The following is a 22,034-nucleotide window of genomic DNA, read 5'->3' as shown; positions in this document are numbered from 1 at the left end:
TGTCAGTGCTCAGCAAGCTTGTGCAGATCAGGGGTCAGATTCTAAGCTGGTGTAAACTGGCCAAGCTCTGTTAACTTTAATGGAGCTATGGTGATTTACAGCAGCTCAGAATCTGGTCAACAGCTGGAGCACAATCATCTCTCCGGCAAGCTGCTGGGGAATTGGTGTGAATAAACTGCCCACATTTCTTGTACTGGGCACGACGCATGGTACTAGCTGCCATGTGGGTCGCTTGGAAGGTCATCATTCTGCCATTGAGCAGTGGCCAAAAGGTAGAATTATGTAAATGGTGATTATGGATGGAGGTGAGCCTCAGTTGCAAAGCTCAGACTTGAATGTTCCCAAGCTTAGAGCAGGAAAAGGAATTGAGATTGAGAGTTTTAAACTGAGTTCCTCTCCAGTTACGATCAGAGAGTGATTAACAAATCCATAGATTTTAAGGTCAGAAAGGACCATCAATACCATCTGTCCAACCTGCATTAACTCTGCCCATTCCTGCATCGCACCCACTCACTTGCAGTTGAAGTAGTTCATGTCTTTTAGAAAGATATCCAGTCTTGATTTAAAGATTTCCAGTGATGGAGAATCCACCACATCCCATGATGATGTGTTCAAGGGTTAAAATGGCCTCTGGGTATTGCTGAGAGCATTTCAGTCCAGAATACACACAGGGAGGAGGAGGGCTGGATGAATCGTACAAAACGGGAGTCACAAATAGTTCCACAGATGGGAGTGGTTGGATCTGTTCATTGTTGTTAGTGGGAAAGTTATTCATTATTCATGAGTGCCTGGACATCTGCCATCTATTCAGGAAGATGCTGGTGAGTTATGAAGGCATCAAAAATGTTAGCACAAGCGATTATTTGTACGGTAAAGGGCGTTAGTCATCACTCATGCTCCTCTGGTTTAAAAATCTGTCATGCAATCAGGTAGCAGAACTGGTACCATGTGACTTCACTGGCAAATCACACTCTCTGAATATACCTTTGTACAAGTGTAAATAATTACACCAGTTACCAGGCCCTGGAGAAATAGCTTCTTTGTGTAGGGGGGAAATTTCACCATTTTCTCTGCTCTTTGTGAGGGATTCACACAGCAATAGGGGAGAGAAACATTTTTAAATGAATAGGAAAATAATACGGTGTGAAACCATAACAATCAGGAAGGTGACTCGGGGCAGGTATCATGCCTGAAACTACTTGTATTTCTCTTTTTGAAATGTACTAGAGTCCCAGTTGTTGATGTTCCTCTAACTTCTCCCCCCTACTCGTTTACCACACAAAGCTTCCAAGCTTACAGACTAGGGACCGAATGGCTAGGAAGCAGTTCTGCAGAAAAGGACCTAGGGGTTACAGTGGACGAGAAGCTGGATATGAGTCAACAGTGTGCCCTTGTTGCCAAGAAGGTTAATGGCATTTTGGGCTGTATAAGTAAGGGCATTGCCAACAGATCGAGGGATGTGATCATTCCACTCTCTTCGACATTGGTGAGGCCTCATCTGGAGTACTGTGTCCAGTTTTGGGCCCCACACTACAAGAAGGATGTGAAAAACTTGGAAAGAGTCCAGCAGAGGGCAACAAAAATGATTAGGGGGCTGGAGCACATGACTTATGAGGAGAGGCTGAGGGAACTGGGCTTGTTTAGTCTGCAGAAGAGAAGAATGAGGAGGGATTTGATAGCTGCTTTCAACTATCTGAAAGGGGGTTCCAAAGAGGATGGATCTAGACTGTTCTCAGTGGTAGCAGATGACAGAACAAGGAGTAATGGTCTCAAGTTGCTGTGGGGGAAGTTTAGGTTGAATATTAGGAAAAACTTTTTCACTCAGAGAGTGGTGAAGCACTGGAATGGGTTACCTAGGGAGGCGGTGGAATCCCCTTCCTTAGAGGTTTTTAAGGTCAGGCTTGACAAATCCCTGGCTGGGATGATTTAGTTGGCAATTGGTCCTGCTTTGAGCAGGAGGTTGGACTAGATGACCTCCTGAGGTCCCTTCCAACCCTGATATTCTATGATTCCACCCGAGCTCAGAAAAGGAGGGGGTGACATGCCAAGTGAAATGCTGCTCTTGTGGTATTTCCATGAGAGATGGACTTAAACCAAGAGGTGAATTTGGTTTTAAACAAACAAACAAACAAAAATCCCTTCAGTCAGAGTTTGCAAAACCAAACTGGGCGTGGTTGAGATCTGGCTGCCCTTTGCTTTTTATCAGCCCCAGCAATGTTCTGGGGGCAGGCCTGGGTGTCTGAACAAATGGCTTCAGCCCATCTCCAATTTCTGGCCAGGCTGGAAGGAGGAAATCCCGGAAATCTATGGTAACCAGCTCTCACAAGACCTTCAGCCCTGCTCTGCAGCCTCATGAGCCTCAAATAATAATAATAATAATAATTTGCTGAGCTATGTATCTTGCAGAGGCATCTAGGAGCCAGACCCCACTGTGCTAGGCACTGAACAAACACAGAATAAACGGTTGGTTCCTACCCCCAAAGAGCTTTCAGTGTTCAACCTTTGGGGTGCTCATCACCCAGCCGAAGCACCAAGCTTTCTGAAACTCTTCTGTCACAAAGCAAACCCAGGGCCACCCCCAGGCTAGAGAGATCCCTTATCTGTTTTGATGGAGGGAAGAGAAATTTTAAATATGGACTCAGGTATGTCCACAGGAGATCAAATGGTCCCAAGACTCTCCCCTCCTGCCCTCAGCCCCATACTATTCTAGGCTCTGGCTGGGGATGAAAACTCCCATGGCAAAGCTTCAGTGCACTCTGACATTCTGCAGAGCTTCGGAACACTGCGCAGCAACGTGCGGCTCAAAAATACAGGCATTTTAAAAACTCTGTTTCCTGCTCTCCTCACGTTCGCTCAGTTCAATTCAACAGATGCTTTTGGTTTTCAGCTGCAGATTTTCCCCAGTGGCCCTTCAGTGCTTTCCTGCTCTGATTTCAAACACGCAGCGCTCTCTGGCTTCTATTTTAGAGGGTTCCCCCCTCCGGTCCCCGGACTGACACTGCAGAATTGATCACCAGAAAGCTGCTTTCAGGATGGAGTACATAATGCTGTTGTTTGTCAGACTCAGAAAGACAAATGTTGATTTTTCCCAGAGGAGGATGGAGTGTGTAAAGAAGAGAAGGCTTATAAGAGGTGTCTGTTGACTCTCTGCAGCTCCTCCTTTGTTAAGTGTATCTGTCCTTGAATTCAGGTAGGGGGCCTCAAAACCAGTTAACCAAACTCACTCAATCAAGTTCTCACCTTACCAAGTGGAGAAAAAAAAATCAGACACAGGCCCACAAACAATCTAAAAGGATCGTGCTCTTCGCCCTGAAGCACCCTTGGCCTCAGTAGTTTGCAGTCATGTACCCGGGGCCTGCTTCACCATAGCTTGTGTGATTATTTACACAGTGCAGCGTGGATGTAACACACAATCAGACCACAGGCGGAGCATTTTACATTCATTTTGCGCTTCTGTAAGCAGCCCCACAAGGTTCATTGGTGAATCAGGACCTCTCTTGTTTAAGTCTCCTTCGGATTTGTGGTCTATAGCATTCTGGGGCTGGTAGACCTAGATTCAAGCCCCAGATTTGACACAGACTCCTTCAGTGGCCTTGAGCCAGTCACTTGAGCCCAGCTGGTGGCTGGCCCCTTGGGACACTGAGCATCTAGATGGCTATTTTATAGCTTTAGCCCCATCCCTAGTCACAGCTTGGTGTTCCATTCACCTGCAACAGTGTCCCCTAGGAACAAGGCTGCAGGGTTTGAAGAGGCAAACAGCTGATCAGCTGTTCAGGCAGTGTGGTCCGCAGAAGCAAACCCTAGGCAGGGAGTCAGGAACTGCTCTGTTCTAAATATGGCTGGGCCACTATTCACTCACTGCAATTCAATTCTTCTTGGCAGGCACCTATCTGTAAAAGTGGGTCAATAACACTTCCCTGCTTATAGGGAAGCCCAAGGATCTCTTCCTAAATGTCCATACTTGTTACTAGCACCATGAAGCACTTGGTAGGTGTGAACTACTTATAGATAATGGCAGTGATGGCTATTATCCACAAGCAGTTTGGCAGAGGGAGGTTTATGTCTATGGATGCTAAGAAGCTTTGAATCCTCCCTGTAGGGCTTTTTCCATAAAACCTGCCACAGACACAGCCAGGGTAACTCCACTGAATAAGCTAATAACATTCTTTGCATGTTTTGCCTTGTGTCTTACAGGGATTTTTAATGCTAAATTCAAGAGGAGGGCAAAGCGGAATAGAAAAAGAAAAAGAACCGGGGACTAGCTTTTGAAAGGGATTTGGGTGCCTAAAGATGCAGCTAGGCGCTTTTTGAATATCCTCCTATGCGACTCCCTGCATCTGGAGATTTTTCCCCTACTCTGCTTTGCCCCCCTCTTACAGTTAATATTGAAAATCCTTGTAAGACACAAGGAAAAACATGCAAAGAATGTTATTAGCTTATTAAACAGAGCTGCCCTGGCTACGTCTGTGGCAGGTTTTATGGAAAAAGCCCTACAGTGAGGATTTGCTGTGTTTGCATTTGGTCATTTCAGCTCTGTGCAGATGGACAGAGGCACAGGCAGAGAACTGAAGCACAGTGATCTAGGCACAGAACCACGAGGGTAGTTAGGGGCTTACCTATCTGTGAGGATCTGGGCCCTAATCCCAGATCCACAAACATTCAGCAGCTGGAATTGGGCCAGGGCTTTCCAAACAAGACAGCTCCTATTCAGGCATTTAACTAAGGGTTTAATATGCAAAAGGACCCAGCATGCTGAGCTCTGGAAAACCTGCCCCACCCCAGATGCCCCAATCCTGCATGGGAAGCGATGGAGGGGGAAGGGCAGCCCTGAACTCACATGGAGCCACATTAGCTTTAAATAATAGTAATACAACAAGGAAGCAGATGTTAGGATCAAGCTACAGGGGGGCTGCTCAAAACAGGAAGGGGGAACAATTATTTCATTAAACTACCTTGCCAGTTGTGTCCTTTTAAGTTCGGCTTCCAAGAAGGCCAAACAACTCTGGCCTCAGTGCAGCTCATCTGACTGCACCTTGGAAGTCAGCTCCCTAGATGAGGTGGGAAGAAAGCACCCTAGAGTGGTGCCTTGAAACAGGCCCAGCTGGAGGAAATACTGCTTGATATTACTCTATGGTTACCCTCTCCTCTCCATGGATACCAAAAGGTCACTAAGCAGCCGGCTGCTCTAATGGGCTCCTCCAGCTGCAGCTGAAGAGTGGGAGTATTAGGAAAAGAATAAAGCACCTGGCATCTTCTTAAACAATCAAACTCTACTGCAAGGCAAAATGAACTGGCTCACAGCTCAGGTGAAAAGTGTGAGCGGAGCTGCCACCTGCAAACTTAGAACATGGGTCCTGATTCATATCTCATCTATTTATGAAGGGAAAGCTCACGCAAGAGGAACCAGAGCATGTGCTGAAATACAGTGTCATGCAAATATAACATAGTCTGCTGGGGACAGGAGAATAAGCCAGGGGATGCCCTAATGACCTCCTAGAAAAGCCAGGCTGCAGTGGCAACAATGTCATGAGCCCAAGAGATTAACATGATTTACACAGTGGTAAGGTCAGGACTAGAACCCAGAATGCCTGTTGCCTAAGCTCCCGCCCCTCATAAGCCACACATCCAGCTATGCTGCCTGGGGGTGGGAAAATTACCTTTTTCTCTAAAGAACTGTTGTCATTTCTGCAGCGCAAATAGACATCTACGCAGAGAACTGAGAGCTGCCTTTTGCTGCTGTTGGTTTTGCAATGGGAAGGTCTATATGACTGCATTGAACAATGTGGTATATCGATCCAGGCTCCAAAGGCTGGCAGAGTTCAATATATAGAGTCCCCTGTGGAATGGAGAGGACCCCAACACCCCAGGCTGTTCTTTTTCACCTCAGCTCAGACATGCTGCACTGTAGTAGCTGGAGGTAGGCTCCAGCACTGGCAACATTTATATGCTAGGAAGGACTGAGGACTGTAGCCCATAAAGGACGAGAGACAGGTGATCCCTACAGCCTGAATCCAACACGAGTGCTGTGTTGCCTCCTTTTTAAGACAAGCTGGACAGCAGGAGAAGGTTCAATGGTCACGCAGTCCAGGCTTAAAAAAAGACAAGTTAATAGCACCCCCATCAGAACATTCTTGGTCTCTATGGACCTGAAGATTTGAGGTCACGTTCTGGAGTACTGCTGGTCTCCTTTGTCTGCACATCAGGGAGGTTAAAGGGTGATGAGAAATGAGAAGGGGCTGTGAGTAATTCTCATGCAGCTCAGGGCATGCTGACATTTATAATCCCAGACCAGCTACACAGTATGTTAAACTCAGCTGTGGCCCAACCGGCCTTTGGCTGTTCCCTTCCCAGCTGGTTGGGACTCTCAGGTGATTATGGATATCCACTAAGTGGCACTTTGGCATTGCCAGACTCTGTGACTTAGCAAATGACCTGGCATCTGCTGCTTTCCATCCTTTCCTATTCGAGAGGGCACCAGAACACCCTGGCAGGAGGGATCTTCAGGCAGTGTCACAACCTGCCATTCCAAGCCTGTCTCCAGTATTGTTCTCCAGGACATGTCACCTCACAGGATAGAATCTCTCATGCCTGGATGTGAGCACCAGGACTGGACAGGGGGCTGAGGAAGGATGCTTAAATGGGTGTTAAAATTCCAAGCTTATCTCAAGCAGCTGAGTTCATGGATAGAAAATGGTTCTGCTTTGTCTCAAAAGGAACTGCTGGCCCCTCTCCCTGTGAACACGTCACCTCAGCCTCATGCCCTGAGCCACTTGAGAATATCCACTGGCTCGGTCCAAGTTTATTTTATCGTACTGAGGTGCCAGGTCTGTGACCGTGTCAGTTTCTATCGTGGCACAGTTTGCTTCATGAACAGCTGTGCCCTGGTCCACTGATATTACAGGATGCTGGGAAGGAGGCTCAGCACCTACCCACCCAGGGATCTCTATGTTGGAACATGCAGTTGCTTTTTTTCAAAACTTCATATGGCCTGAGGTGAGTTCAAACAAAAAAGCTCCTTTAACTGCCACTGTGTAAACCAGCAACCTGCTGAACAAACACGGCAGAAGGATAAGAAGGGCTTAGCCCCAGCTATAAACAGCTGTTCGCTTTCAGGATGCTGCTTAGGGAAGAAGAATTTTCCAGTTGTTAGGACACTATCCTGGGACTTGGGAGACCTGGGTTCAATTTCCTGCTCTGTCACAGGCTTCCTGTGTAACCTTGGGCAAATGATTTTGCCTCTCTGTGCCTCAGTTTCCCACCTGCAAAATGGGGATAATAGCACTGCCTTCCTGCACAGAGGTGTTGCGAGATAACTACGTTCAAGACCGAGAGGTGCTCAGATACTGCGCTAATGAGGGCCAAATAAGAGTCTAAGTTATCTCGATGGTTGTTAAGGCAAGGAGCTGGAAGTTAGGATACCTAGCTCTGACGCAGTGGTGCTGTGTGACCTTGATAAAGTCTCTTCACCCCTCTGTTCCGCAGCTTCCCATCTGTAAAATGGGGCTTATACCACCCTCCCCTCCCAAATGATGCTTGTAAAGGGCTTTGGGATCTTCAGATGGAAGGTATTAGAGAAGTGGGACATTTCTTTAGTTACAAAGCTCAGCCAGTGGAAGAGCCAGAAATGCCTGTGGCTGGGATCTGTTTGTGACGTGGGCACTCTGTGAGATGGTGACAGACATACACCGGCACTCCCTGGAAGGAAGGTTAGAAGACAGCCATGTCCCTCACCCCTGGTGGGGCAAAATGAACCACAAGACGGCACTGCTTTGGCTGTGTGTAAACAGAGGCCTTCAGTCTCCCGCTCTCTCAGGCCTGGCTCTTTTGTCAGCAATAGACACAGTCAAAACCTGGAAAAGAAACCAGTCAGACAGGGTTGGGATAAAGGGCTTGATCCTGCAAGGTGCTGAGTGACTCTGGAGGGTGTCAGTGGTATCTGAGGGTGCTCAGCACCTAGCAGCGTTAGGCCCCATTTGGTTCAAATTCTGACTGGGAAAGGCCAGGCCTGTAATTTATAGACAGCAGCGGTTCAACGCTTCCAGACTGCTCCGAGGGACACTGCCAAGGCTGTGATTGACCTACAGGGTGATCTCCCAGCTGTGTTTTGGCCTGTGGGTGCGTCATCCCTCAGACTGCCCATCCATCTGCTTCTTTCTCATGAAGCAGGCCAAGGGGAGCCAAAACGAACATGGTCTCCCTGAAGTACCAGGAGGAGGGGGAGCCTCACACAGCTCAATCTCACAGTCCGCTCCTGGGAATGGGAGACCCAGGAGGGGCCTAACGGAGGGACACACCCACCCGCAGATACAGAGCACTAGGGCATTGTCACTGAGAGGGGAAGGAGGCACAGAGGGGCCAAGAGACATTTCAGGAGTAGGAGGGTATTTAAAGAAAAAATATATTGCTTATAGGGGGAGTTCAAGCTTTGGGCCTGTGGGGAGAGAGAGGAGCAATTCTAGCTGCTTGTACTCACCAGGAGAAGTGTAATTCCTTGTGCTTTGTTATTTTAGGGCCTGATCCAAACCCCACTGACGTCAATGGACCTTACATCAGGCCCATAACAAACAACGCTAATGACAGTTACTAAGGGTCCTGATCAGCCTCCCATCGTGATCAATAGTGAGGGTCCTTCTGTTCTCAGTGGGAGCCAGCCCAGGTTCTGAATTTCTAGGTACCTGAATGGGGAGACTGTGAGAAACGTTGAGGACACAGTCAGGGAAAACTCTCATGGTTTGGAGGGTTTGTCACAGTGCCTGGGTTCACCCAAGAGTTTGCCAAGATTTGTGAGCCTTTCCAGTGACCCTGGGCCTCCATGAGCTGATTTATGGTGTTGCCATTTGCTGGGTAATCTCAGATCTGACACGGTTGAAATAAGGGGCTATTCATGGGTCTGTACCGGGCACATAATGGCTGGCATGGTTGCCAGCTGGGCCGTAAGGCACTTAAGCCATCTGCCCAGTGGCAACTTGACCCATGACCACCTCAACATAGCCAGGGCTGCTGAGCCTCAGTGTTGTACAGCTTCACCCTGGGGAAGTGTGTGTGCCACACGTCCACCTCCTCTCACTGCCAGGCTGCTACAGACATATTGGGGCTGAACAGAGGGGCTATTGATCCTTCACTTTCCCCCAGAACAGCTCCGTGGGTCAGGCGGAGAAACCAAGGACTTTTTCGCAGTTTAGTCTTCCTGACATCTCCTCAAGGCACAAATCAAAGCCAGGCTCTGCCCTGGAAAAGGGACTAACTCCCAGAAGGGGGAAATCAGCTCTGGCTGGGTGGAAAGTGATTCAAGTCAGCTGTATCATCTCAGAACAAAATTCAGTCCTCTTACCCACTCACAGTTCCCTCAGCCGCACTGAAGCAACACGGCACTGGATATCACACTGACTCCGTGCAAAGCAGAGACTGTTATAACATTTTGAATGATCTGGCTTGTGTGGTACACAATGAGTGTGGGAGGAACATGCCTTTGTAGGGTAGAGGAATAAGGTAGTATCCCTTTAAGTAGTTCGTGGGCTCTCTAGTGGAGCTCATGGTGTTCTGTGGTTTAGAAGCCGGCAGAACCCAGTGTACCTGAGCCTCGTGTGTTTGGGTATGTTTAGGAAGCATGTTTACTTGGGATCCAACTGTGCCCGTGTGGTTTCTTCATATTGCCTTTTGGGTAAAGAGCAACAGACAGCAAGAGCCTTTAAAAAGTCAGAGGACCCAATGGATCAGGAAGTCTGACATTTTCCCTGGCTGGCTTAAGGGCAACGGGCAAAGTTCTTCCCTTGGATCTGTGCAGTTGACCAGGCCTCTGACCTCCTGCTCCACCCCTGGTGTCCCCTAAAAGTAGTAAGCCAGATCTCAGAGGAGAGAGGCGCCTTCTCTCTCTGGTAAGGGGATTTTGCCTTCAATGCAGTTTCCCCTCTCCCTCATGTTCATTCTTTTTATCTTTTAGGTATAAGCCCGAATGGTTGTACACAGCCCATCCCAGTAACAGGCCTGTGCACCCCGGTGCTGTCGTGACCCAAACAAGGGCACTTTCAGTAGGAACCCCAAAGGTGACTGGCAGTCTGGGGAGCTTCAGTCTCCCACACACAACCTGCATTCTCTCCCGATCTCCAAAGTGCTGCAGGCCACTGAGCCTGGGGCCCATTGACCTCTTGCCACCCAGCTTCTTCAAGGCCTGGCTGGCTGGCCCACTCCCCAGCTCTCCCTGGGGGGAGGCCAGCCTGCTCCCCTCATTTGGATTCTTCTGTGGATTGGCAGCTTGCCCATCTGCCCCTTTCTATTGCAGCAGGATCAGGAAAGCTCCTTGACTCTGGCCTCTTGTTTATAGGCCTTTCCACCAACCTGGAGCTGAGCCATCCCAGACTAGGCAGCACTCAGAGGGCATCCCCTTTGGTTTTATTACCAAGCCACCCCTTTGGTGAGATTACCGTGGAGTGCTGCATTCCTCAAAGTTGAGCAAGTTCCTGCCAACTAAGCCTGGGGGCCCCTGCTCAGATTCCCACCATGACACAGACAGACTACACAGACACACAAGCAAATCCAACCCGGCGGGTTTCACGCTCTTCAAGAGGGCTTAACTTAAACAGGGTCAGCCTAACCGTACATCAAGAGAAGAAAGAAAGATTTTCGGTAAAGCAACTTTCCAAGTGCCTGTGCCCTGTAGAGGCCATAGTTGAGGGTGAACTGGAGGGGAGAATGAGGAGCAAGAAAAGCTACAAATATAGAGGTAGCCAAACTTACTGACTCTCTGAGCCGCATACAACAACCTTCAGAAGTTTGAGAGCCGGGGTGCATCTGCCGGGGCTCAGGACTTCAGCCCTGCTCCTGCTGAAGCCCTGAGCCCCAGTAGGTGCACCCCACTGGGCAGAAGCCCTGACACGTCCCTCCCTGCTGGACAAAAGCCCCTACCCCAGCACCCTGCTGCAAGGCAGAGGTCCTTAACTCCCCCCGGCCCCAGTCTAGTTGGGGAAGGGGCACATGGCTCGCAAGCCACAGTTTGGCCATCCCTGAAACATCAAAATTCTGCTGAAGTGGTAAAAACGCCACAGGGAGGAGCCATATCTCACTGCCTCGTCGAGCACAGTGGCAGTCAGTTATGGATGTGCCATTTCTCCTCTCCTCTGAACCCTTGTTCTATTGGCTCACTTAGTGGTGATTTCACTTTGCCATATAACTGCACCAGACAGACATTTAAAAAAAAAATCAAAATACTAATGAACCTCTTCCCCTGACTGTTCTTCAAGACCCGCAGCTCTCATTTCTGATACCAACTGCCGGGCTACAAAGAGTCAAAAAATCCTTCCCAAATTAAGAAGGTAGTAGTAAATATACTGCCCTGAGCATGGCGCTTAGCTATCAAGGTGCAGAATCATTTTAACTAGTACATTTTTTTATGAGTTATGTTACAGCATGATTATGCCAGTGACGCTCTAAAGGCAGAGCTATGCACTGTACACCCTTTATGGGCTATAAAGCTAGTTACACAGATGTCGGACTTTGCTGTGAGGTCTGTTCTGAAAGCAGAAGCCATTGCAATAAAAACTTCTTTAAACAAACACAGGAACTAATCCAACAAAATAGCTCCTGTGCATCGTAGTGTCCCGAAAGGCTGTCATGTCTCTCGCTCTCCTTCCCGCCACTGGGCCTCCAATAAAAGCACTGGCTGTTTTAATTTATTCTAGCCCTTGTCCCTTTAAAGCCCTGCTATGTCTTTGTTGTCTTCATGTCTTCCCCTGCATCTTTACAAGATTTCATGCTTTCCCTGTTTCCCCTCCCAAAGCCAACCAGATTTGGCCTATAAACAGAGTCTGGTTGGTTTCCGGTCCCCGGTGGTCCCTCTTCGTGAACTCCCGGGGATGTTAAGAGAGAGCTGAAGAAATGCTCAAGATGACTATGAATCCCATCTGTGCAAACCCAATGGCACAGAGTGACGCGCCATGACTCACGCGTTTGCCACTGTGGCGACGGGGGAGGGTGCTCACCTCGCTCTCTGGTGAAGCTGCTCTACGGTTTCTTTTCTACAAATCTGTGGATCAATGTAGTGTTCGGGGCAGTGAGTGACTGACAGCAGAGACTGGAGTCAAAATCAGCAGCAGAAGCTCCCTCAAACCACCTAACTCCTGGCTTGTAGCATCCCTAGCCTGCCAGCTGGGAGACCTAAGGCTGTATGCTGCAATTTCGTTGTCATTGCCGCTTACCAATTTCCCAGGCAGCTGCTGGTATGTGAAATAGCCAGCACCCCGAGAAGGTCTGAGTGAACGGGGCAGTCAACACCAGTGATGCCCAGCCAGGAGTGCTTGGAACCTTAGCAGGCAGATGGCTCAAATGAGCTCTGGATGAGCTCACAATATTAACTGCAGAAATCGGCTGTCAGATTATCTTACATCACTGTTAGGAGGATCTAGCTGCCAAAATTCCCCTCCAGGAAATAAATCACAGCCCTGTGCAGCAGCTGCCAGCTTGGACGGGAAAGACCACCCAGTCCATGATAGCCCCTGGCATCTGAACTGCGACAGCAACATCTCCCTCTGATCAGAAGCAGGGGTACTCGGCCAAAGCATCTCGCGCATCGACGTAACAGAAAGCTACGTCCAGAGAAAGTTGTTCACAGACTTAGCCGTGGCTGAAAGAGAATGATAAAGGGAATAGGATTGCCAGTTACAAGCAGTAATAATACTTAGAGCTCACACAAGGCTCTACACTATATGAGCATTTACTCCTCTCAGTGCACACCCAGCACCTCTGTGAGGCAGTATTGACAGGGAAAGTGAGGCACAGCAGGCTAGTGAGTAGTGAATGGTCATGGCAGAGCTGGGTGTACAACTCCGGTGTTCCTGATCCCCGGTATTATGCCAGGTCCTGCAGACCATGCTTTCTCTCAAGTATTGGAAGGACATAAACACCAAGGAGGAAGAAGAAATGCGTAGAGTGGTGGATAACATGATAAATCGAGGTCCCAGGTGGGTGTTGTGGGTCTCCTGGCACCTTTTCTGACATGAACAGGAGATACCAGTGGTGTCCAGTGTATCATCCCTTTCTCAATACCAGGTTCTAACATCCAAGACATCACTAGGAGAGGAGAAAAACTGCCCCAAAGCACAGAACAGATCTAGACAGAAAGCTGCTAGATTCGGGGGTGTTATAGCACTTCACTCTAAGTTCCTCACCTGGGACAAGTAATCCAGACAAAAGCCTATTCAAGGTTCTGTTTTGTGTGAGAGCTATTGTCGAGTATGCAGTGGCCACCCTATTTGCCTATGTAGTTTCTGCACTGCCAGCATCTAACTTAGTTAAAGGATCTGGGGGTTACAGTGGATCACAAATTGAACATGTGGTAACAATGTGAGGCAGTGGCTAAAAAGGCTAATATCATTCTGGGGTGTGTTAACAGGAGTGTCATAGGTAAAGACACAGGAGGTAAGTGTCCTGCTCTACTCAGCATTGGTAGGGCTTCAGCTGGAGTATTGTGTTCAAGGCTGGGTGCCACATTTCAGGAAAGATGGGGCTAAAGTGAAGAAAGCCCAGAGAAGAGCAACAGAAATGATCAAAGTTTCAGAAAACCTGACCTATGGGGAAAGGCTAAAAAACTGGGCATGTTTCACCTTGAGAAAAGAAGCCCGAGGGGGGACCTGCTAAGTTTTTAAATACGTTAAGGGCTGTAACAGAGAGGATGGTGATCAATCATTCTCTATGCCCACTGAAGGCAGAACAAGAAGTAATGGGCTTAATCTGCAGCAAGGGAGATTTAGGTTAGATAGTAGGGGAAACTTTCTAACTCTAAGGGGAGTTAAGCTATGAAATAAGCTTCCAGGGGAGGTTGTGGAATCTCCATCACTGGAGGTTTTTAAGTACAGGCTGGACAAGCACACATCGGGGATGGTCTAGATTTACGTGGCCCTGTCTTGGTACAGAGGGCTGGATTTGATGACCTCTCAAGGTCCCTTCGTGCCCTGCATTTCTATGAGTCTGATTACTGGGGGTTATATTCAGATCTCTGGAGCATGAAGGATGCTTTATATAAAGGTGGCACTTACATTGCTAGTTCCTTGGGGCAGGGACTGTCTTTTTGCTCTGTGTTTGTTCAGCACTTGGCCATGATTGGGGCTTGTCGGTGCTATTGCAAAGCTGGTGATAAATGAAATATAATGTCTCCATTAAAGCAGCACCCTCTGCAATCGAGTTCCCAGCAGAGTAATGGCACGTCACAAAGCCCCACCAGCACAGCTGCTACTACAGCGGAGGGGGATCTGTAATTTCTGAAATGCAACAAAACCAATGTGCTGAAATTTCCTGCAAAATGAAGTTCTGAAAAACTGTTGTTGTTTGTACATCAAAATATTTTGTTCTGGTTTTGACATTTTTCCTTGGTAGCACAGTACATAATATAAAATAAGAAATTGAAATGAAAAGTACTTTCAAAAAGGGAAATCACAACAAAACGTTCCAATCATATCAAAAAGCTTTTTTTGCAAAAAAATTTCCCTAAATAAAATTGCAGCCACATTTGACAAAACTTTTTGGTTTGGACAAATCAGATTTTTGTGATGGAAAAACATTCCCACCAGCTCTAGTTGCCATAGGTTGGGCCCACTGTCAGCAGCTTCTGCAGAGAGGCCACGTGCTGACTGCTCCTGGAACACGAGCCCCTAGGACAGAGGTCTCAAAGTCCCGGCCCACGGGCCATCTGCGGCCTGAGAGACCCTCCCCACTGTGGCCTGTGGAGGAGACACGCAGGCAGCCACACTGCCGACAATGTCTGCTGCAGGTGCCACCCCCCGCAGCTCCCATTGGCTGGGGGAGAGGGACAGAGATAGCATCACTAGTCGCCGGGCAGAGTCAGCCATGGAGGCCGCATCACTTTTTTCCAAAATGAATATAAACAAGTCAAAAATACCAAACACAGCTACCTGGTGCACACCTTGCTGCAATCCTGAAGGTTTCCACTGCTCAGTCACAGAGGCCAAACACCAAACTGAACTGAAGTGTTGCCAGGTGTCTGGAAAACACTAAAACTCTCCGGCAGGCGAAGAATTGTATAAAGTTGTTTGACAGTTTTATTATTTCTAAGAAATTCGAAATAAAAAATATTTTCTCTTCAGTGACATGATTGGCCCGCTGGGAGGATCTGAGGACTGGCACTGGCCCTAAGGTAAATTGAGTTTGAGACCCCTGCCCCAGGTTGATCCTGCTGGACAGGTCTGAGGCACAGTGGCAGGGGACAGCAAGTGGGGGAAGCCTGCCCTGCTGCCGCCCAGCCAGGAACCTGTTCTTAGAGTAAATAGAGGACACCAGTCTCCAGTGTCAGGTCAGGGCTTTTCACCAGCACTACACTGACTAGATGCAATTCCGCCCAGGGCTTACCATCCACAGATCCCCTGTCCTGACTTGTAGCTCGGAGATTTGTTATTTTTATTAGCAACTCTTATTTGTACATGTCCAGGCACTTGTAACTCAGCTCTAGTCATTCAACACCAGATCTGGGCAGTAATTGCTGAGAGCATCTTGTTCCCTTTGTTTTTTCTAGCCATTGTATACCAGACTGTAGTCAGTCCCAACTTCCTTAGATACCATCGGATATAAAGTAAACTACACCCAGGGGCTGCACACGCAGGTTACCAAAGAGCCTGCTTCCCAAGTGGGCCTGCCTCTGACTGTTTTCCCAACTGCCATGCGATAGGTTGCTAGGAGACATGTCTCCCTGTGAGCAGAGCGAACCACCAGCTGCAGAGGTTCAGTTGTGTCTCTGTGCCGGCTGGTCTGGGCCCAGGTCCATTGGATCTCAGTGGGAGCTGCTGGTTGCTGAGCACTTCATTCAGGGCCTAAGCGGGAGCTGGGCTCTTTGGAAAATCAGGTACTCACCTGACTGGAGTATTCTCTCCCTTTGGGGATCTGAGCCAAAGTGCCTGCCACCCCTCTCGGCCCCCAAAGCAGCAGTATTCCCCCTTCCCCTTTAGGATGATGGTCTTTCTTGAGCATAACCTTGCCTCTCTTCATTTCCATCAGGCATATCACTGTCTCCTCTCTCCAAGCCCCTTGCTAAACAAAGCTCTGAGTCCCTACAATGTTTCCTGTAAATAAATAATCCCACAGCATGGAACCAAACTCCTCCTTCCCCCAGTTCCCTTGCATTGGCCACTCCAGCTGAGTTTCCTAGAATCCAGATGTCACCAGACCTCGCTGGGAGCCTGCAGGCTCTTTCACTTTAATGTTGTGCCTGTAGAAAAACTGGAAGAGGATGCTCTAAACATCAGCTTGGAAATAGCTGCCTGAGCTGGAATCACAAGCCCCAGTCATGGCAGCTCTGAGTCAGCCCTTCAGACGGGGCTAAGTTTAGTACCACACAGGGTGTCTTTTGAATAAGAACTTACAACTAAGGTCCTGGCTGCTCAGCATGGCCTGACACTTTACATCAGAGGTGGGCAAACTTTTTGACCCGAGGGCCACATTGGGGTTGGAAAATTGTATGGAGGGCCAGGTAGGGAAGGCTGTGCCTCCCCAAACAGCCTGGCCCCCACCCTCTATCTGCCCCCTCCCACTTCCTGCCCCCCAACTGCCCCCCTCAGAACCCTCGACACATCCTACCCCCCTGTTCCTTGTCCCCTAACCGCCCCCTCCCAAGACCCCTGCCCCCTGGGACCCCACGCCCTATCCAACCCCCCTGCTCCCAGTCCTGTGACTGCCCCTAGCCCCTATCCACACCCCCGCCCCCTGACAGGCCCCCCGGGACTCCCATGCTTATCCAACTCCCACTGTTCCCCATCCCCTGACCGCCCCATCCCCATCCAACCGCCCCCTGCTCCCTGACTGCCCCCCCAGGGACCCTCCACCCCTTATCCAACTCCCCGGCCCCAGCCCTGGCCCCCTTACCATGCTGCTCAGAGCAGCATGTCTGGCAGCCATGCTGCCTGGCCGGAGCTAGACACGCTGCCACTCTGCAGGAGTGCGCAGCTCCACCGCCCAGAGCGCTGCCCACGTGGCTGCGGGGGCGGGGGACAGCAGGGGAGGGGCCGGGGGCTAGCCTCCATGGTTGGAAGCTCAAGGGCTGGGCAGGATGGTCCTGCAGGCCGGATGTGGCCTGCGGGCCGTAGTTTGCCCACCTCTGCTTTACATAAATGGTAGGGTTGTAATCTGCCTCTATTAGCCAAAAGTTTCCTCTTCCCTACTCATGTGCTGTCCTCCACCTCAGAAGTGGCTGCATTTCATTAGTGCGGTGTGACCCATAGATCGTAAAGCCATTTGGTGTGGGACAAAGGGTGCTTTATAATTGAGAAGTCAGAACCCAAGCTGTGATTACCCGACTCCTGCTTCCACAGAGCTGGATTAGGCATTGATTCCACCATGAGCCTTTCTGAACTCTGTGATGTCCTGTCACCAACTCCAGCCAGGGTGATGAGTTACACAGCAGGAGGCAGATTCCCAGGCTGCAATGAATCCTTACACTTCAAAGGGTGTCCCGGGTCTCCTTTGTCATTATAAAGTCATCCCCGGCAAGTGTGGGAAAGTGTTGACTCACCAGTGACTGTGCTGCCTTTCTCTGACTGGACTGCTGCTTTGGGGCTCTGATTACAATATGAAAACTGCACACACACGGTGACTATATGTGCACAGGAGTCCTGGATTTCTTCCCGAGGATGCTGGAGCTAGGGAGGAAGGAAAAACCCCTACTGTTTTCTTAAAGTAGCGTCAGTGAAAGTGTCAGACCAGCAGCCATGGAGACCAAAGTCCGCCTATCCAGAGAAGAGACCAGGCACAGACAGTGGCAGCACAAGTTTTCCAACACCAATAAGCTTCAGCCTTCAGATGGAGGAGTCGCCTCTAGGGATGAGAATGGAATTCAGTTTCCTTGGCCCAGTCAGTCTGTGGCTTGGACAGTGGTCTGAGAGAGGTGGCTGCACTGGACTGAGACCACCGTCTCATGTAAGCCATCAAAGAGCTCCCCAAAAGAAAGAAGACACTTTCCATTAGTACCTACTGGGAGAAAGCTTTAGGGGTCACTCTTTCCCTTTGCCAAAGATGCCAAGTTTTCTCCGTCTCCACAGACTCTGCCCCAGATGGGGAAACCTTTTGGGCTGCAAGACTAATTCTATCTGTTGTGGTTTGCAAGGGGGCAGACAATGATCACGCAGGAAGAGCCGGTTACTGTGTTGTAACCAATAGTTCTGCTTCCAATGAGCACCTGATGGCAAGCAATGCCCCCACTGAGGTTCACGGCGTCCAGTCCTGTTCCAGTGGAGGTCAATGGGACTTTAGCCGTTGACTTCAAGAGGAACAGAACAGCGCCTGTGTGTGTGTGAGCTGCAGTGCATGGAAACTCACAGCTAAGCTGGAGTTCAGGCAAGACAGGACATGCGAGAGGCAGCAGATAGGAGTGAAGAAAAGAAGTGAAGGTTTATTTGTTTCCATTTCCCCGCCTCACATTTACCTGTCTGCCATTAGCTCATTGGGGAATTATTCCCCACAGCCATATTTCCTTGTTTTTGATGTGATGCCTTTTGTCTGGTTCACCCAGGGCAGGCAGGGTGAAGGCGGGAACAAGGACCACGCTCCAGGAGAGGGATTACACACCCAGTCAGCCTCATAAACAGCAATTTTTGGCTGCGGCTCTTCTTTATTTGACATCTCATTAAATTGCCTGGTGTTATGTACAAGCAGTAACTTACTGCTGGGCTAGAGTTCCCTGCTCTTTGAGCTGGTTCCTGAGAGGTATCAGGATGTCATGTTAGCTACAGCAGAACTTTTCTACTAGCTGGAAGGGAAAGCGATGCTATAATAGCATGCTTGGCACGTAGCATAGCAGCTGACGTACTATGCTGCGGCCATAACGGCATGAGCTGCCAATACTATCTCATACCATGCCAACAAAGCATACCAGTGCTATAGCGGACTGTCTTACCAATGCTACGTCCACTCACCATGCCGATGCCCTGGAAGCCATGCCAACATCATAGCCACATGGCACACTGATGTGGTAGCAGCTTATTCTGCCAACATCACAAGAATACGTACTGGCACTACTATGGCAGCCAATTGGTTTCACTGAAGCATTCCATTCATACTAGAGTCTTTGGGCCTTGGAAGGATGCCTAACAGGGTATCACGGGTGAAGCCCTCATTGCCAGACTGGCATCCCCTCCTGGTCATGCTGGGGATTAGCTCAAGGCCGACACCCATGTCCACAGGATGACCACTGGCACTGTCTCTGCTCCCGCCCATGGCTCCTCTCTCAGCTCCCAGGAGCACAGCGTCCTCTTCTCTACTGAGCCCTCTGGCTAGGGGGTCATCTGTGTTTCCCCAGTGGCAAGTGCGGGGGACCCAGGTCCACTCATTACTCCGGGCACCAACCCAGCAACCCTGTAAATAGCAACCTCCTGCTGCTCCTCCGTAACCTCTGTCAATGCTGCTCTGTTCCCCTGAGCCACTTCCCCATGGCCCCAGCACCTTCTTCACCCTCACCTCTGGGCACTTAACTGCTCAGTCCCAGGAGTCAGCCACAGCTCAGTCCAAGGTGCTTACAGCTCTCTCAGCCCTCCAGGGTCACAGTCCTCACTCCCTGGACTCCCAGCAGAGACTGAACTACTCTGCCCGGCAGCTCACTTTTATGTGGACCTGCTATGAGTCCTGATTGGCTGTTCCTTGCAGTCCCTGTCCTATTGGCTGCTCCCCACGCAGCATCCCTATGGCACTATTAACCCCTTCTCTGCCAGTGTGAGGTGGATTCCCCATCACCTGGAGCTAAGGCAAACAACACAGCAGCACACTTTTTTGGAGCATACCATGCTAGTGCCCTAGTAATATACAATGTCATGTAACAGCAGCATGTCATGATACACCCATGGCTGAGAAGAATGTGGGTCCCCCTGAAAATGTGCAGGGATAAGGGTGGGCCATCTGGTCAGACACTGCTTAGTGTTTTGTGATAGGCTGGGAAGGTTGCTGGCTTGAATGCTAAGAGGTAAGATGCACATGCTGGAAATGGGATGCTGGGAAGCACATCTGTTCTGCTTTGCCCAGCGTTTTTTAATTTGAATTTTAACAGTGTTTAAAATTTGAATTGCGTATTCAAAAGCTAGCTGGGGCGGCTGCATAGGGTCATGGCGAAGGCACTGTGCTGGGACTCAGGGGATGTGAATCTATTCCTGGCTCTGCCACTGTCCTGCTGTGCACCCTTGGGCAAGTCACGTCCCTGCTCTGTTTCCCATCCTACCCTTTGTCTGTCTTTTCTATTTACTTTAAAGCACTTTGGGGCAGTGACTGCCTTTTGCTATGTGTTTGTGCAGCGTCTAGCACGAGGGGCCCTGATCTCGGTTGGAGCTGCTTGGTGCAACTGTAAGACAAATTACAAACACCACTGCTGAAAGCAATGCCAGTGACAATGGTCAGAGCCGATGGAGCAGCGGGAGGGGAAGTGAGTCATGCAGGAAGTTCAGAGGTGTGCTTTTCAGTTTGTCAGATCTAGTGGTGAAAGCTGTTGCCAGGTAGCATGTGTAAACGTGACAGGGCAGTGTGGCTTTTGTTTACTGGCTGGAAAATGTGACTATGTGGCACAGGCTAATTAGCTGCCTGAAACAATGGGCGAGTGTTTTCCTTGTGGGAACTGGATCCTATTTGTTTTCTCTTTTGTTTCTGGGTTTTGGGTGGGTATGGAGGGCGACTGACCTTTGATATTACGAGCTTTCTCACAGATGTGAATTATGGCCTCTCTTAGCCCACGTGACTCACCAAACCAAGCCACAGAATTTGTTTCCAGTGCCCTGCAGATAAAATACAAAGCGCCTTGTCTGTGCACAACTATCAGCTGCTCCTAGATTAAGGGAAGACAAACTCCTGACATCTCCCTGGCTTTTCCCCCTCCTATAATTTTAGTAAAACTGACTCATTTCCAAGCAAGTTTAAAGTGTTTCAATACCCTCCTTCATCATTAGCCATTTCATCAGACGGCTGGAACAGAGAGGGTTTAGATTGTAAGATTTTTTTGGGACAGGGCTAACTCTTACTATGAATTTGTATGGCAATTAACACAATTGGGCCCTGATCCCTGATTGGGCATCACAACACTCGTGTAGATAATAAATAATGTCATAATGGACAGGAGGAAAGCTCTGACTTCTCCCAGCACTAGGGAATTTCAGGGATCGTCCATGTAACAGTCCAGGACATTTTTTCCCCTGTCTTTGAGGAAGCTACCCTCTGCTCCTCCCCCTAGTGGGAGGAGCCAAGCCTCGGGGACTCTGCTAATGAACAAGCAACAAGTCAATATCCGGGGAGGCGGTTGGATGCATGTGAGTTGACCCTTCAGCCTTGTAAAGGGAATGAGGTACCATCAGGAGATGGGACCAAACAAGGGAAGGAACTGTCTGTTTGTGACACTGAGAGGCTATGAGAAAGGCCCAGTGTACGTGGGTCACGCTTGTGGGTGGGAGTCTACAGGCAAATTCTGTCCCTAGTTACCTCCATGCATCCCCAGTGAGTGTAGTAGGGTAGCACTGGCAGAATTTGACACTGAGCTGCACAGGTTAGGAGCTGCATGAAGCAATTGGTGCCACCGGCAAAGCAGTGTGTGCGGCATTGCCAACCCCCAGCATTCAAAAACCAGGAGTCAGGCTCCAAAACGATCAGGAGACTGGCTTAAAATCACGAGAATTTTACACACTAATACATCTGGGGTCTCCGGCAAGGGTGGCTCAGTGCGTTCTTTGTGCCGTGCATGGCGATCACCTGCCCTCAGGTGATTGGAAAGAGTCCATTTCTGCAGATGGAAATTAACAAAGCACAGCGCAGAGCCCGGGAATAATTCCCAGCAGGTTCCAGGGCCAGGTTTCACCTGCTCAGAAGCTTGGTTGCCGTGGGGCTTAGTGATCCCCAAAGGCCTCATCCAGAGCCCCCTGCAATCGCTGAGAGTCACTGCAAAGAGCCCTCAACTAGCTCAGCAGCTGCTTTTCTCCCCACATCCGCCCAGGAGGAGGTGAGAGCAGGAGGTGCTTTGCTCTGTTTGTTTATAAGCTTTGCTAGGCCTTCTCGCTGATTAGCTCTAGGGCTCGGCC

At 49.5% G+C, this 22,034-nt stretch overlaps 1 protein-coding gene across 2 annotated transcripts in view; it reads right to left on the bottom strand.

Moving 5' to 3' along the window:
• Positions 1-22,034, bottom strand: part of SEPTIN9 (septin 9) — a 260,626-nt gene that overhangs the window by 226,200 nt on the left and 12,392 nt on the right. The window contains exon 1 of one of the 2 annotated variants that reach the window (XM_044983494.1): positions 4,953-5,037. The exons of the other annotated variant lie outside the window; for it this stretch is intronic. Within the exon in view, the coding sequence (XP_044839429.1) occupies positions 4,953-5,022 (70 nt within the window). The 5' untranslated portion in view covers positions 5,023-5,037. Of the gene's footprint in view, positions 1-4,952; positions 5,038-22,034 lie in introns of those variants that run through there. 2 annotated transcript variants of the gene reach the window in all.

The sequence above is a fragment of the Mauremys mutica genome, chromosome 12, assembly GCF_020497125.1.
Source record: "Mauremys mutica isolate MM-2020 ecotype Southern chromosome 12, ASM2049712v1, whole genome shotgun sequence".
Lineage (NCBI taxonomy): Eukaryota > Metazoa > Chordata > Testudines > Geoemydidae > Mauremys > Mauremys mutica.
This window is presented reverse-complemented; position numbering and strand designations above follow the sequence as displayed.